At 35.7% G+C, this 13901-nt stretch overlaps 2 protein-coding genes and 1 long non-coding RNA gene across 5 annotated transcripts; 2 read left to right on the top strand and 1 right to left on the bottom strand.

The window, feature by feature from the left end:
- Positions 1-1142: 1142 nt before the first annotated feature.
- Positions 1143-3203, top strand: LOC147384947 (small ribosomal subunit protein eS25). The gene is made up of 4 exons (XM_086426639.1): positions 1143-1303; positions 1399-1473; positions 1613-1747; positions 2912-3203. The coding sequence occupies exons 1-4, from the start codon at positions 1301-1303 to the stop codon at positions 3023-3025; spliced, it is 327 nt and encodes a 108-aa protein (XP_086282765.1). The 5' UTR covers positions 1143-1300; the 3' UTR covers positions 3026-3203.
- LOC147384948 (uncharacterized) lies at positions 2238-2772 on the bottom strand. Its single transcript, XR_015173034.1, has 2 exons — positions 2634-2772; positions 2238-2413 (listed from the first exon to the last, which is right to left on the bottom strand). It is a non-coding gene; the product is annotated as an uncharacterized LOC147384948 (long non-coding RNA).
- Positions 3204-5563: 2360 nt separating the features above from the next.
- ABCB29 (ABC2 homolog 12) lies at positions 5564-13901 on the top strand. 3 transcript variants are annotated; one of them, XM_086425101.1, is made up of 10 exons: positions 5571-6446; positions 7917-8003; positions 8118-8225; positions 8363-8629; positions 9832-9915; positions 10555-10771; positions 11051-11136; positions 11737-11924; positions 12080-12209; positions 12426-13899. In XM_086425101.1, the coding sequence occupies exons 1-10, from the start codon at positions 5817-5819 to the stop codon at positions 12567-12569; spliced, it is 1941 nt and encodes a 646-aa protein (XP_086281227.1). In that variant the 5' UTR covers positions 5571-5816; the 3' UTR covers positions 12570-13899. The 3 variants fall into 3 exon arrangements, with proteins under 3 accessions (XP_086281228.1, XP_086281227.1, XP_086281229.1); XM_086425103.1 differs by lacking the exon at positions 5571-6446 and adding an exon at positions 6531-7777 and having other exon boundaries at positions 12426-13898; XM_086425102.1 differs by lacking the exon at positions 7917-8003 and having other exon boundaries at positions 5564-6446; positions 12426-13901.

The raw sequence follows: 13901 nt of genomic DNA, 5'->3' as shown, positions 1-13901 counted from the left end.
TGGTGCCATGTTTGAAAGGAAGAACAATGGAGATCAAAAATAGAGGAATGGGTCGAAGTTTATCAATCAAACTTTAAATTAAAATTAAAAAATAAAGATTTATAAAAGAAAAGTTGAGGGAGTAACAGTTATATAGATTTGGATTATGGAATTAGAGTTTGGGTTTGATTCAAAATTCTAATTCGGATAGAATTGTTAAAATTTTGTAAGTTTAAAATAAAATTTAAATTATTATTATGTAGAGTTTGTCACCAAATAGTACTCCGTAAATACTGATCCAATCCTGATTGGTGATATTTAAGCCACGTGGACCATTCCTACGGGTTTACTAACTCGTAACGTTTAGGCCCACTCCTTGTTGGAGTCCCAAACCTAAAAGTACAGACTTTTGTCTTCTTAGTTTTGATAAACCCTTAAGGGGTGGTGAGAATTTGCTACTCTTATAAACAGAAAATGTTTGATGTTTTCCTCTTAATTAAACCCATAAATTCAATAAGTTGAAAACATCTTTTGTTATTAGACCCATAAAAAACATATAGACTATATGTTTTAAAAATAAAAATTATCAAACTTAAGGCTAGAATTAATGTTCCCCCATATTACATCAAGCTTTTGATGGTTAAAATACAGCAAATTTGTGACTTGAACTATCAGCAAAGGAAAAGCCCGGCCCAGTGTACACCCCTACTGTACAACCTAGGGGTGTCAATGGGTCGAATCTGATTCCACGAGAATTGGGAATCATAATTATTATATTTAATTTGATTTTGATTTTTGTTGATTCGGGTTTGATTCCATTATAAATGAAATTTGATAAATAAAAATACCTTAAATAATTTATAATATGAGAAGAATTGACGAAATAAATTGGTTCTGAGTACCTGTGGATACCCACTAGATAGAACCTAATGTTTTTGATTCTATCAGTTAGGTTCCATTTTAGACCCAATTTTACTTGATTCCAATAAAAAGGGTTTTCAATTCCGAATTCGGTTCGGTTTTGGTTAAATGGGTACCTATTGACCCCATAGTACGACCCTGAACCTTTTTCGTATTATTGATTTCCCTGTATCCATGCATCCAAACAACCTTCCTGTGGTGTGAACAATACGGTGCACTATCATACACGGTGCACGTTAGTCGTCACCACCAGAAACCCTAGCTTTCTCAAACTCTTATTTCTTTCTTCTTTAGTTCCTTCTCATCCAAATAACGACTCTTCTTCAGAGCTCCATCTCTTCGTAGATTCGATCAAAAAACAAAAAAACAAAAAAAATCCTTTTTAATCCAACTCAAAGACATGGTAATGTGATCCTTCTGCAACTTCAAAATTTATTTATTTTTTATCTTCATTGTTACTGTTTTAATGGTGTTTTTAAACCCATTTTCTTCACACAGGCGCCGAAGAAGGATAAAGCTCCGCCTCCATCCTCCAAGCCCGCAAAATCTGGCGGAGGGAAGCAGAAGAAGAAGGTAAGAGTTTTTCTATTCAGATCTTTGGATGATTTTAGGGTTTTATTTGGATTGATGTTTTTCGTACAAATTAGGGTTCTTTTCATAGATATTGAAGGTTATTTGAATTTCTTCTGAAAGTTTAGAGATTGGTTTACAGAAATGGAGCAAGGGAAAGCAAAAGGAGAAGGTGAACAACATGGTTTTGTTTGATCAGGCGAGTTACGATAAGCTTCTTTCGGAAGCTCCGAAGTACAAGCTTATTACGCCTTCGATCTTATCCGACAGATTGCGAGTATGATCTGAACTCACTTCATTTCTTTTTGTTATGTTGTTGTTTGTTTCTTGTTAAAAATATGATTTTGTTGTGGAGATTATGTTGATTTGCTATTGTCCCCTATTTTAAGCCTATGTTCATAGTAAGAGTTGTACAATTGAGCCTTGAACATGGTTTTAAATCTTGTCCGAGTAGTCTCGGTATCGCATCGTCCACTATCGTCTCAAAGACATGGTTTTTTCTAATTCTAAAGCATTTTTAAAATCTCGCCCGGGACTACTTGGTCTCATTCACGGACGAGACGTCGAAACGAGTTTTAAGACATTGAAATTGATGATTTTTTTATCAGTTGATGATATTGAATCCTATCTTGGATTCATGGTTGTTATATTTATATTTTGTGGACCTGTGGTTACGTTTTGTGAATGTATGGAATATGGATGATATTAATATGTGATTTATTATTATAGTTTAATATGGATGTGATAAGATAATATGAGAAGACCACTTAGTAGGAACAATTACATAGACCTAACCCTAGTTCGATTATCGGATCTCAGTAAGGATGATATTTTGCATAGGTATCTAGATTCTTACTTGAATAAAGATGCGTGTCTATATTATATCCTTATGTTTGATTATAAATTGGGGATTATATTGAGTAACATGAAAAAGCATCTATGGCTTACTTTCACGCCAGGATGTGCGATGTGAGGTACAATCTTGAGGTCACTCCTGCATTATTCATTGAGGAATGGATTGTTGGAAAAGTATCTATGTTTCCCATACACTTTCACACCAGGGTGTGCAATGTGTGGTCCAATCTTGAGGCCACTTAAACATTGTTCTTCCCAAAACAATCCATTCCTCAATGAATAATAATGGATTAACCTCAAGATTGTACCTCACATCGCACATCCTGACATGAAAGTGTATAGGAGCCATAGATGCCTTTTCTTTTCCTTGAGATATGAGTGAAAAAGCATCTATGGTTCCTATCCACTTTCATGTCAAGATGTACGATATGAGGTCCAATCTGCAGGTCACTTCCCTCTTTTGGGAAACATACAATTAAGACTTATATACAAAAAATATGAGAATATCCTCAGCTGTCGAGGGAATTGCATGTATAGAGATCCAAAAAAGAAATTAATGAAGTTTTTTGTTTTTTTTCCTGTTCAGATTAATGGATCGCTGGCACGCAAGGCAATCAAGGATTTGATGGCAAGGGGTGCCATCAGAATGATATCTTCTCATTCGAGCCAACAGATTTACACTAGAGCTACCAATACCTAGAGAGGGCTAGAAGTAACTCCAAAGCTTGTCAGTTTTTGTTCTTAGAGTGGATTGATAACTGTTGACTTTATTTTTCTTCAGTTGGGAGTTTTCTTCAAATTATTTTCCGAATGATTTAGTGTTTCTGCCCTTTTAGACAATTTACTTTATTAATAAAATTTTCTTATATTGATAGTCACCATCTGATTATCTGTGGTGGCCATGTTTGTTTGAGTCCAAAATAGCTTTGCTACTTAGTAAGGATTTCACCCTTACTGAGGGTCCTTGAGCTCACCTAGTGACATCAAAAAACATGATCCGATGCTTCAGGGTTGTAGAGTTAAAAACCTTGGATAAAGCTAATCTGAGTTTTTCTATGAAATCTAGAGGGCTGTGGTGTTGGATAGCTAATGTGGTAATCCATTTTATCCAAACGACCCTCACTAAGGTTTCTGTTTGTTTGCATCAGGCCTATTGTGTTTGATGGGTTGGCCTTTTAAATTGGCTTATATTTTCGGACTGTGTTTATTGGGGATCAGTCCCTACTCATTTGGTAAATCTCTAAGTTTATACATGAACCTATACCATGGTTTTAAAACCCATTTTGACATCTCATTGTGTCCATGAATGGGACCACAAGTGTTCCGATACTTTTGAGTTGTCTTGTTCAACAATGAGAAAAATGAACCATGACTTGTCTATATTAGCAAACCTTCCTATCGTTGCAATTCTGTAACAAATTCTTTCTTCACAAAAACATTTATTTTTAAATGTCAAGATTGTCCTTCCTTTACAAGATTGATCATACATTATTGAAGTACAATTATATTATCCTACAATATACCACGTCCGTGTCTGCATGTTACGATTTAATTTGGTAGCTCTTGAAACACCATGTGTGGACATGGTATATTTTTTTTTTTCAATTTAGATCGATGATGTTTGAGGAATGATTGCAAATCCTCTCAAGATCTACAAGGTTTTAAATCTCATTTTGATGTCTCATCTCTTTCATGAATGACACTGAGTTGTTTTGGACGAGTCAACTTGTATCAGACAAGATAAATCATTTAACTTAGTTTATAACTATTTATTCACATATTTTTATATAAAAATAATTATAATTTTTTATATATAAAATAAGGTTGATTACTAGATATTTAATCATAAAATTATATTTTATTTAGATAATATGTATTTAAATTTTGAAAAAAATGAAGTATTTTAATGAAAATATTCAAAATCTCAGTTGTTTTGGTTGTCTAGGATGAGATTTTCAAAATCTCGTCCGAGTCATTTTTTTTATCTCGTGAGATTTTGTAGGCTTGAGATGCCTTGCCTATTCGGCTCGTTGATTGACGATATCGAAATGACTCGATCTCAAACAAGATTTGAAACCATGCCATGGTTTTAAAATTCGTTTTAACATCTCGTCTCATCCACAAATGAGATTGGGTTATCTTGGACGGGTCATCCAATTTATTCAAGTCATCTCGTTCAACAATGACCATCCTCCGCCTTATTTGAAAAACACATTAGGTTTGAAATGACTTGTCAATCCGTCTTATTGGTGGACAATACCGAGATGAATCAAACAAGTTGTTCTTACTCTGGGCGAGATTTAAAGCCATGCATGGTGGTCTATATAACCGATTTCGCTTGGGATCCCAACTTTTAGTTATTACAATCCAATAAAAAAAATTAGGGATTTTCCCCCAAAACGTGCGAGACTTATGTCCAAATTTCGGTTTCAATGCACTATTCATTTTAATACCCAAAAACATGCTTTTTTCAGTGAATTCGTCACTTTTATAATCAACGAATTTGTTGATAAATTACCAGTGAGATAGTTGATAAGGCGAAATCATTACTATTTTATCAACGAATTTGTAGATTATAAAAGTGACAAATTCACTGTAAAAACATGTTTTGGGAATTAAAATGAATAGTGTACCAAAATTGGAATACCGTCATATTCATGACAAGAAATGGAGATTCACCCAAAAATAACTAAGTCAATGATGAGAATGAGTAAAAATTAGGGTGCCAACAAAAACTCTCTCTTATTTAGATTTCTATTTTTTAGATTTTGGACTTTGTGTGAGTTGAATCCTAATTATGGTTTTAAAATTCGATTTCTCGTCTCAGCCAGGTTTGATACCGAGTCGTCTCGAACGAGTTTTTCAAAACATTTGAGATGTTTTATTCAAAAAAAAAAAAAAAAAATTGAACATAAGGTATTAAATCTCAATCAAAAAAGCGACTTGTGAGTTGGTCTCGTTCAATTTCGATACCGAGTTAACTCGGGCAATACATCTTGGTCTCGGACGAGTTTTAAAACCATGATCCTACTTGTATACAATTGTTGAAGTTATTTCAACATGTTACAACCATGGTTCTAAAACTTGATTTCGCGTCTCGTCTCGTCCATGCCAGATATCAAGTCATCTGGATGAATTTTTCAATACGTTTGAGATGTTCCATTCAAAATTTTAAAAAATGAATGTAGGGTTTTAAATCTATCCGAAAAATTAACTTGTCTGTCCGTCTCGTGCATGCTTGATACCTAGACGACTTGGGTGATACATCTCAATCTCGGATGAGTTTTGAAACCATGGCTACAGCGCTTTGTAATGTTGAAATAATAACTTGAATAAAACTTTTGTAACGGTTGATTGAATGGTGGGTTTTAATCTTTAATTAGGGTGTGATAAATAATTTAAGAAATTGGAATGTAATTAGTAAAAGTTGGGATGCGAATAGAAGTTCTCATCTACAACTACAAGTTGAACTTACAGGCTTTTTAGTTTCTATGAAAATGGCGGTAATTCGAATTACAGCGCCAACCTCAACTCTCGTTCTTCACAAATTCAAATCAAAACCAGCAAATTCGAATTTTCCATCCAAAATTTCTCTACTAACTTTATCAAAGACTTACAATTCAAGCAAATCATCCTCCTTTCGTCTCGTAATTCCTTCAAATTCCCTCAATTCTAACAAGAAATCTCAATCCGATAGATTTTCTTTCTCTCCTCCTTCTTTGGATCCGATCAAACCCTACGTTCAATCAGAATGGAGATCAATTCTCAAAGGTTGGATCTGCAGCGTAGTCTCTGTTTACTGCCTCTCAAAGGTTGTCCCTAAGGTTGGAAGATTCTCTGTGTTTCTAAGTAAAATCGATGCGAATCGATTGATAGAGGAGGGTTTGGTGTTTGGGTTTTTTGTTTTGGTTCGTTTGGTTGCTAATTACTGGCAGCAAGTTTTCCTGTGGGACGCTGCGTTGAATTCTGCATATAAGATTAGGGTCCATGTTTTCGAGAAGGTTTTGCAGAGGAATTTAGGGTTCTTCGAGTGTGGAGATGGTGTTTCAGCTGGAGACATTGCGTATAGAATCACTTCCGAGGCCTCTGATGTTGCAGATACAGTTTATGCTCTTTTGAATGTGAGTTCCTTCCTTCTCTCTTCTCCTCTTCCTTCTATTACTCTAAGATAAGATTTTCGGAAAGTTTAAATTTTTTTGGTGTTATTTTACGTAATTTTACAGGAATTATGTTATGGAGGTGGGACACACAGATTCTGTTAAATTTCGAATAAATTGAAGTAAAATTTAAAATATTGGTGGAACTAAAATTTGAATATTGAATTCAAAGCACTTATAATATCCATTACTTTTAAAAATGCAATTATCTGATATCTTTTTAATTTTTTTTTAAATGTCCAAATTATGCTGTTACTCAATGCTAAAATGACGGCAACGAGGACAGTAAAATAGGTTTATAATGATTGGATATTATAGTATCTATATTGGAATGGGTCGCTGTCGACTGTCGTTAGCATTATAATGGTTGTTACGTTACTGTTACAGCTCCTACTTTTAAACCATGCATCTTTGCACCAAAATCAGTAGTTTTGTTTTGTGCAAGACATGTTGCAAAAATAGGGATTGAAACAGACCCTAAAACTTTATTGTTTTGTAAATCAACTAGAGTTTGCCCTTACCTCTCCTGTGCCTATGGTATGGACATCCTCTTTGGGGTTAAGGGGGTAGGAGAGGAAAGTCAATAAGTTTGGAGGGGGTAGTAGAAGAAAGACAATAAAGTTGGAGGCGTATTTTTGGAAAGGGGGTTAGAAGAGGAAAGGCGATAAAGTTGGAAGGGCATTCCTGGAAGAGGAAATATAGTAACGTTAAAGTTGTCATCGAGATTCAAACAGTGATTAGTCTTGGGGGGGGATAAAAGGAGTGGAGTTCACCATTGTATTTTAGTATGTAGATTAGTCTCTTTGTTTTTCTTGCCTGAGAAATGTAAAGATGTTATTTATTTGATTGTGTCTGTTTTGTGAAAGAATAATGATTTTCTGACTCCCCCCTTTGACACACACCCCCTGACGTGGCATGTGTCAGAACCATGGATTCTTTCTCGGGATACACATATTTATGGGGATGTACAGTTGTGTATCCCGAGGGAAAAATCTATGGTTCTAGCCCATGCCATGTCAGGGGGTGTATGCTAGAGGGGTGTCTGAAAATCACAACTCCTTATGAAATTAGGTGCTGTTGGCAACTCTTTGAGATTTGTGGTTGTTAGAGATATTGTTAATAACATTTTATGAACATAGAAGCTAAGTTCTTAGGCCGGGGTGTTGAAGTGCATGCATGAGTACCCATGTGCCACACTTCTTAAATGTGCACATTGTTCCTGAAATGCTGGCACCTAGGGAACCCATTGAGCAGCCCAGATATGCTGTTCAGATTCCCATGGAGCACCAGCCCAAGTAAGCTTCAGGGTTCCCGTATAATTCACCTTTATGGTTTTTGACTTCAATACCTTGTATTACTTTTGATATGTGTGTGGCACATGAATTTGCCTTTTTGTTTCTCGTTTTTGTGATATGATGTTTTCTTTGAATGTAGACCATTGTACCCAGTACTCTACAATTAACTGCAATGGCAACGCAGATGTTGGCATTCAGCCCAGTTCTTTCATTGATTTCAGCTTTGGTGAGATGGCAATTCTAGATTTTAAGGCATGCTAGTAACTCTTTTTATTTTTATTTTTATTTGAATAGTTTTGTAGCTGATCCAAACAGTCAAATCTTTCTGATGGATTTGTAGGTCATTCCATGCATGTCTCTTGTCATTGCCTATCTTGGTGAAAGGCTTCGTAAGATATCTAAGAAGGCACGACTTAGTGTGGCTAGGCTATCAGCATACCTGAATGAGGTACATTTTTGTTTTTTGCTTGAAAGTGATCCCATTATCTTTAAATTAACCCCTCTTAAATGTTTTAATATATACTTACTAGAGTACCGAATTGACTGTAATATGGCCTAACATATGTGCTTGAAAATTTGTGTCAGGTCCTCCCGTCAGTGCTTTTTGTAAAGGCGAACAATGCAGAACTGTCTGAAGGTGCTCGGTTTCAAAGGCTTGCACATGCTGATCTATCTGAACATTTGGCAAAGAAGAGAATGAAGGCACTCATTCCACAGATTGTACAAGTTATATATTTTGCAACGTTGTTGATATTTTTTGTTGGTTCGTTGGTTATTTCCAGAGGTTCTCTTGATGGCTCTCGCATGATTTCTTTTATAACATCATTGTTTCTCCTGATAGAACCAATACAGGTAATAAATACTATAATCCCTAGTGCGAACTTTCATTTTTTTTTCTGCTTTCTAATTAAAGTGAAAAACATAAAGACTCTATGCTAGGTACTCCAGTTCACCATCCTTAATTGGCTTTTGCTGTCCACATACCTGATTTTAAGCATGTGAGATGCCATGGTAACATGTTGATAAATGTTATGGATGTTCTATGTTTTCCCAAGTTATTGTAGCTAGTAAACATGGTTAAAGCAAGATGTATAACTTTAATAATTCTTTTCACATGGGAAGTAAATCTTCTCTGTTATCTTATAATTTTCTTTTCTATTTGATAATGTTATGCTACTATCTTGAAAGGTAAAAAAATATAATATACATCTTTGCCTTTAAAAAACTTTTTTGATGGGGTCCTTTAACATGGAACACAACTTGATGTGCTTGAAGTTCCAACTTAACTAAGTTGGTAAGACATGTGGAGTGATGTTCCCATGTCCTAAGTCCAAACCCTCTTGAACCCAACTTCACTTGGCTAACCACTAACCCTTTACCTATCAAAAAAAAAAAAAACTTGATGTGCTTATAGGTTTGACCTTAGGGTATGTGTTCTTTCGCACTTGCTTTTATCATGAGATCTTGTACTAGTCTAGAAGGTTGTAGTGTCTATTAAACTTCCATCTAATACTTTTTATCACTTTGTTGGACAAAACCCATCTATGTTTTTTTTGACGCATGGAGTGAAGTTCCCACGTCCTAGGTTCAAACCCCCTTGAACCCAACTTCACTTGGATAACCACCAACCCTTTACCTATCAAAAAAATAAAATAAAAAACCTTGATGTGCTTAAATGGGTTTGACCTTCGAATAGTAGAATCATATTCTGGGTTGGTTTACTGCTTAGGGTCTTGTAACTTCTAGATATTATTTTTTAGTTCTGGTTTGTTTAGCTCACAGTATGTAGTCGGTTCAATGATCTCTTTAATAAGTCTATAACACAGTTTTTTCTTGATAAGCAAGCGAGTTAGTGGCTAGTAATTAGTAGTTGAATGCAGGTTTTGAAACCAGGTCGTGGTATCAATACCCTCGGACCTTAACCAATGTACAAGCTGGCACCTTGAAGTCTATAACCCAGTTAATAATTTGTTAACTATTGCTCAATTATTACCACCTTGTTTTGACATTATGGTTTAGGAGCCATCTTAATTCTTCAACCTGAATATATGCAGGGTGTTGGAAAAGCATACAATGAATTGAAGCAAGGAGAGCCAGCTATAGAACGGCTGTTTGATTTGACGATGTTCAGCTCTCAGGTATTTATATTTATTCTTATGAACTCTATTGTTTGACTATTTGTGAAATTAAGATTAAATAAAAAAGAGAAAGTACAAAGGTGAAAGGGTAGAGTGAGGGAATATACTTATCTAGATGTAAATAGGTATGAATGATTCCTTGTTTAGCAAAGAGTTGGCAACTTCATTGGCACTTCCCATGCTATTTCTGTTTGATGTCCTCGTTAGGCTTATTGTGTTGGGAATTTCTTTTGGTTTTGGGCACAAGTTTTTGAATGATGACACATATGTTCCTTTTTTTATATCCATTTAATACATGATTTTCCTTAAAAAGGTTTTCTTGGGGCCAATATTTTCTCCAGAAAGAGTGCTTTAAAATGTGTATTCTTCTCCACTGGTTTTTCCAATCAGATTGTTGTGTTTGTCCAAAGATGAATTTTAATCTAAGAAATTAAATGCTTTTTTGTTTAAAACTTTCTAGATGCCTTTAGAAGGTCTCCTTAAATGGGCTTGATAAAATTATGCTTGACAGCTTTTCATGTTTCCCATCTGGCAGTTGGGTTTATCTTAATTCAACTAGAAAAAGAAATGGGCTATTCAAAATTTTGTGCCTTACAGCTATTTATATAGCTTGGCTGCTTATATTATTCCTGAATATAGGTGATTGAGACACCGGATGCAGTTGATTTAGACTCTGTTACAGGGGAAGTGAAATTCTGTGACATCTCGTTTAAATATGGAGACGATATGCCTCTTGTTTTAAATGGATTGGGTCTCTGTATCAAACCTGGAGAGACAGTTGCTCTTGTTGGCCCTTCTGGAGGGGGAAAGACGACCCTTGCGAAACTGCTGCTTCGCCTTTATGATCCTCTATGTGGTGAGGCATATGGATTAATGATTGTTTATTATTGCATGAAAAATTTAGTCTAATTGTCTCGTTTGGATGTATTTCAATCTGCGATGCCCAGAGCTTGAATGTGATCTTCATTTCTATTAGCTTTGAAATTTAAGAATTATTGTGGGCGCCAATGGTCAACAGTTATCAGTATTATTGACTAATGTGATGCGGTCCTTCTCCTTTTAATATATAGAAGACTAAAATGACATTTTTCTCACACTAATATAGGTGTATATTTCTTTCTTTGCATGCCAACAGGGAGCATATTTCTTGATAATCACAATATTCAGAGCATCCGATTGGGAAGTCTGAGGAGGCATGTGGGCCTAGTTTCTCAGGATATAGTGAGTGAATGTTCTTTTTATACGCTTGCATGCAAGATTTAACTGAACCGCTCTTTATAGGGGATAAACATCGTGGGAAGACAACCGCGGTGTTTTTTATATAGAGTATCCCCTTCTTTGATGTTTCTTGGTTGTTGGTTGTTTTCTTTACCTTATGTTTTTATTGGTACATGCTTAATTCAACTTTGAACTGTTAAGCTCTTATGTGATGTCTTGCGCTTTTGTTGTCAACCTTAATTTTCTTTACATTTGTTTTCTGTTCTATTGAATGTCCATACTGGCTTTTACGACCAGTCTATATGTATCTTCCACATTTTTTTTCACCAAAGTGGAATAACGAAGTACATTTATCATCTATCTTGGAGTCAACTCAATGAAGTAATTTATCAGATTGTTTGGTTCATCAAATCTAGCTTCTTGGATATATCCAAAGAGGTCCTCATAGACTAGATGAAATCAGCACCATATGATTGTAGTATCCTCGTGTGGCCCTTAACACTTCATGAAATACATCAATTATGGATTTATTTTTCACGTTTAATCGTACTGCTCCTGTATAAGGTCTAGGCCACTTCAGTAACCCCGTTTTATATGTATCAGACACTTTTCTCAGGCACAGTTGCTGAAAACATTGGTTATCGGGACTTGATGAGAAAAATAGACATGGAGCGGGTAGAGTATGCAGCAAAGGCTGCGAATGCTGATGAATTCATTAGAGCACTTTCAGATGGGTACACAACCAATATTGGACAGAGGGGCTCAATTTTGAGTGGGGGGCAGAAACAGAGGTGAAAATTCGGGCCTAATCCTTTCTTAACGTTACATCTGTAGATGATTCTATTAATCAAATAACTAAGATGAATTGGCCATTAGTCTTATTCAATGAGATCATCTAAATCAATCTGTTTATTATTTTTCTTTCTTGGAATTTTTTTTTTTTCAGGTTAGCTATAGCAAGGGCAATATATCAGAATTCCACTATTCTGATTTTGGATGAAGCAACTTCTGCTTTAGACAGCAAGTCAGAGCTGTTGGTGAGACAAGCTTTAGAGCACTTGATGGAAAACCATACTGTAAGTACAATTGCTTCATCTGCACGATCTTGTATATTAATCTACTTTGAATTATGACAAGTTCTGCTTCTATTATTTTCTTAAGAGTTAGTTTCACAAAAATATTTATTATCAAGCAAGTAACATACAACATCATTATGGTATTATCTATTTAAATATCATGGCAGGCGGGAATTTTTATTTTATTTTTATGGTATTCTGCTTTTAATTGTGTAGGTACTTGTGATCGCTCACAGGTTAGAAACAATTCTAACGGCTGACCGAGTTGTCCTTCTAGAAAACGGGAAGGTGGAGGAGGTAAGTCCCACATCTCTTCTACCCAGAGGTAGTATGGTTCGCTTATGTCAAGTGGAACTATGACACTGTGACAGTGGAAATTGAAGTCATGAACATAACCAGCAGGCCATTTCTCTTTCTTGCCTTCCTCAATTATTAAGCTCTCTCATATTTTAGTAGAATTCCAATGATCTGTGGAAAAAGAAAAGCATCTGATGGTGCTCCTTTACATCACTCTCTTTGAGGTCTTCCGTGTCCCAATCCTGCCATTTTCTCACACATGTCATAATCTAGATGGAAAGTTGAGAAGAAAATCGATTAAAGATAACAGATTGCTGTTCATCCTTCAAAAAAACAAAAAGAAAAAATTCCATAGTTCATTGTACCTAAAATTATGTCCAACCCTATACATCTTTCCAATGCCAACACGAGAATTTGCATCAATTTGAGGTACCTTACAGCTTCCACACAAATCCAATGTCCATGGCCTACTGCATACTGTCTTCAGAAATGTCAGAACTGGTGGTTGACCATAACCTCCCTCCACGACAGAGACTGAAGTTTGCGACTGGTGATATGTATGGCTACGCCAAGAAGCACCACCACAATAGCTTTCAAGGAACACAGGAATTTTCTTTGAGGATCTTGTTTTCAAATGGGTTATGAATACAATTGAGGAGTTGTAGTTGGTTTTTATGTTTGTTTCTCTTTTTCTTGTTTGGTACATTTTTTTTTTTTTTTTTGATTTCTAAGGTACATTCTTTTATTTTTCTTGGAATTTTTTTATATTTGTAAAATAAAAAAAAACAACACACAGACACACATTCTTGTTGTGGCTCTTTATCTATACTCACATATTTGTGGCTACCTCTGTGGCTCGTAATGAACCATAACATGGGTTGGAGAAGCCTATTTTATGTTGTGATTAAGATCTGATTAAACTTTATTTCATGTATTCTGAAGTTTTCAATGTAGGTTGCAGTGAGGCACTTGGGATGGGATTGGGGTGTTGGAGCAGGAATTAAGGTAGTGGGTATGGTTTGCCCTTGGAGCAGGAATGGATTGTATCCTTTTGTTAGGGGTGCCACACTCAAACCTCGCTCTGATGCTTTCAAAGTCATGCTCCACACCCTAAGATATTTTTGAGTTTCTCACTCTTTTTTTTTTTAATAACCAGGTATCCTTATAAATAGCAGACCAAACCCATATCTGAGCTTTGCCCAATCCATGGACCATGATCTTGTCTAAGGACTAGTCCCGTGGCACGTGCAACGCCTGCACATCACACGCACTAGGTAAGTGAGGGTATGCCCTCGCAGGTGGCCCCTGAAGAATTATTGTTCATACTAGGTATCGAACGCACAACCTACGGGTGGCCTCTGGGCTGTCACTCTTGCATTCTCGTCCTTGTACCTG

Source organism: Akebia trifoliata, chromosome 15 (genome assembly GCF_017979445.1).
Source record: "Akebia trifoliata isolate Shusen 1 chromosome 15, ASM1797944v1, whole genome shotgun sequence".
In the NCBI taxonomy this organism is placed as follows: Eukaryota; Viridiplantae; Streptophyta; class Magnoliopsida; order Ranunculales; family Lardizabalaceae; genus Akebia; species Akebia trifoliata.
Note: the sequence above shows the minus strand (reverse complement) of the source record. Positions and strands in the feature narration are given on the sequence as shown.